This window comes from Sebastes fasciatus, chromosome 13 (assembly GCF_043250625.1).
Source record: "Sebastes fasciatus isolate fSebFas1 chromosome 13, fSebFas1.pri, whole genome shotgun sequence".
NCBI lineage: Eukaryota > Metazoa > Chordata > Actinopteri > Perciformes > Sebastidae > Sebastes > Sebastes fasciatus.
In genome coordinates, this window is record NC_133807.1 from 25,060,903 (window position 1) to 25,063,605 (window position 2,703).

General features: G+C 41.1%; 1 protein-coding gene across 1 annotated transcript; it reads left to right on the top strand.

The window, feature by feature from the left end:
• Positions 1-186: 186 nt before the first annotated feature.
• chchd5 (coiled-coil-helix-coiled-coil-helix domain containing 5) lies at positions 187-2,127 on the top strand. The gene is made up of 4 exons (XM_074656415.1): positions 187-299; positions 522-662; positions 758-909; positions 1,961-2,127. Coding segments are annotated over exons 1-4 (318 nt in total). The 5' UTR covers positions 187-297; the 3' UTR covers positions 1,984-2,127.
• The last annotated feature ends 576 nt before the right edge of the window (positions 2,128-2,703 follow it).

Consider the following 2,703-nt stretch of genomic DNA (forward strand, 5'->3'; position numbering starts at 1 on the left):
GAATAAAGAAGTTTATTTGATAAAATATCGACTGTATTTGTCGTTTAATGCTTCAATAAAATTAAGTCACTGTCCCTTTAAGAAATGCATCGTCATCAAAGGGGAGGAGCCAGAATGTGAATGACACACGCCTGAACCAATAGCGTTAAAGAACTATTTCCTAATGTTGTTTTTTCATCCAATCAGAGAGTAGTCGGTGTGTTTCTGCACAAACATGGCTCCACATGCTGAAGCACTGGTGCTATATAACCTTGATTGATCAGCTTCTTCGGTTGAGACAAGCCTAAAAAGAGCAACATGTAAGAAATTTAAATATTAACATTACATTTACTATGTTCTGTAGTCTAGGGAAGTAGGTACAGACTGTAGAAAGCTACATACAGACTGTAAATATAGACATTTTCTACTTTCTGTTTCAGGCTGCATCCTTCACAACACTGTTGCAGATTGAGGAAGTTCATCAGGTTATTGGAGTTGTCTATAATCACTGACTGGTTTACATACATCTGTCCCCTTTTCAGGCAAGCTGCTATGGATATCACGGCAAAGTATTGCCATAAAGAAATGGAGGCATATGGGTCATGTGTGGCCTCCAACCCATCAACATGGCAGTCAAAGTGTCATGAGCTGAAGGTGAAGGTTGCAGAGTGCACATCATCTCAGTAAGGACTTCACTCCCATTTGCCTCAAACATTCTTTACACCCACATTTTTTCAAATGTGTCTAACCCCTTCATTATTTTTTTATATATACATAGCCCAGTGATCCAGAAAATCAGGCAGGGTTGTTCCACAGAGTTTGTAGACTTTGAGCGTTGTCTGAGAGAGAACCCGAACAATCCTACCCCCTGCTCAACACATGTGGCTCGCTTTCTGGGCTGTGCAGAGACCGTGGACCTCAGTGGAGCGGGTAAGTCCTCCATACACAACTCAAGGTCAAATGAAACACAGTTATGAATAGAAATGAGACATAGGAATGTGCAGATTATTCTGTCTCCTCACTTGTCTCTTGAAGAAGCAGGGGGGGGGGGGTTGCATGCTGGTTATTCAGACTTGCAGCAGTTAAAGCAGCACTGCGTAGAATTGGAGCAAATATGATTAATAAGTTATTTTATATAAAACATGTGCCTCTGTGTCCTCCGGTGCTCATATTGGCATCTGCAAGATTTCACAGACCGGAGGAAAACAACCAATCAGAGTCGAGTTGGAGCCTTACCGTCTCTGAGCAGCTGTCAATCACTCGCAAACTCCGATCAAACGGTCAAACTAGGCAGCGCTGATCAAATATGAATCAATATTTTGTTTCTGTGATGACTATTTCTCGCCTCAAATGTTTTCAGAAATATCTTGTAGTGTACTGTTTAGTTGTAAAATGAGAAAGTTTGTGACTTGGCAGCCTTGTTGAGCTCAGTTGAAGAAATACCAAGCACCGCCCACCAGCCGGAGCAAACGTTCTAATTTTACAGCTAAACAGTACACGACTAGATGTTTCTGAAAAAATTTGAGGAGAGAAATAGGCATTAGAGTAACAGAATATTGATTCATATTTGATCAGCGCTGCCTAGTTTGACCGTTTGATCGGAGCTTGTGAATGAGTGACAGCTGCCTCCGTTGAATGAACAGCAAATAGGAACGCTTTCTCTCTGAAATGACCTGTGATTGGCCAAAGTCTCCCGTCACAGCTAGATTTTTTTCAAAGCCTGAAAACAGAGCCATGAGGAGGTGCAGAAGTCTAGTTTTCTCTCAGAACACTTGAATTACAATATGCTGAGAGGTTATTATGGAATTTTTGCCCAATAATGCTACAAATATTTGACCTACTGCAGGTTTAACTCTTATACTGGTTATTTTAAAAAGACATGTGGGTTTTCATTCCTACAAAATAATACTGCACCAACTTTGAGAGATATTACTTTAATAGTCAACATACCAATATATTCCTCTTCTTTTCCCACCCATAGATGCGGTATCTCAGCCATCCTAGCATTCAGACGCCTTCCATCACCGTCAGATTACTCAAGCAGCACAAATGGGTTGCTTTCACATGCGTCCCAGGCATGTTACTGTATGTACAGCGAATGTTAGAACATCTGTGTGACTTTCTTCAACAAATTATGAATGCAACAGTACTGTGAGTTAGACAGGTTGTGTGGATTATTTAATTAATGCATCATTCTTCTCGTACTCCCCATGTAAATGTGATTTATACTTGCCTGTATGCAGGAAGTCTGATTTATTTTTTACAGATTTTTATTGAACCACCTCATTAAAATTGACATCAGACTTGTAATACTCATCCGGTGTTGTCATCCTCTGTTGTTTTCTGTTGCTGATGTCCGTCCCTCCCACCGTTGCCCTCTCCAGGTCTGAGTCAGAGTCAAATATTAAACTGGAATGTGTCGCTCCCACACAAACTCTCCTGGCTACTCAATGACTGAGAAATAGGGAGTCTGGGAAGAAAGGAGAAGCAGGAGGCTGTCCACTTCTAATCAGCGGGACTACTGAGAGAGACAGAGGGAGGATATTGAGTTATGAGCCCTGTGACCACTAAGCAGAACAGACCTTTTCTGGTTCAATTATTAAAGCTTTGAAGCGGAGGGGGGGGAAGAATTCCTTTCTTTACAAGTGTAATATCTTCAGTTTATACCGGATGAGAATCAGTGCATCATCATTTATCATATTTAGGACAATAAGGCAAGCGCAC

Coding starts and splice junctions, on each gene's coding strand:
- chchd5 (XM_074656415.1), top strand. Junction 663..757: donor GCAGAGTGCACATCATCTCA/GTAAGGACTTCA, acceptor ATATATACATAG/CCCAGTGATCCAGAAAATCA. Junction 910..1,960: donor CGTGGACCTCAGTGGAGCGG/GTAAGTCCTCCA, acceptor TCCCACCCATAG/ATGCGGTATCTCAGCCATCC.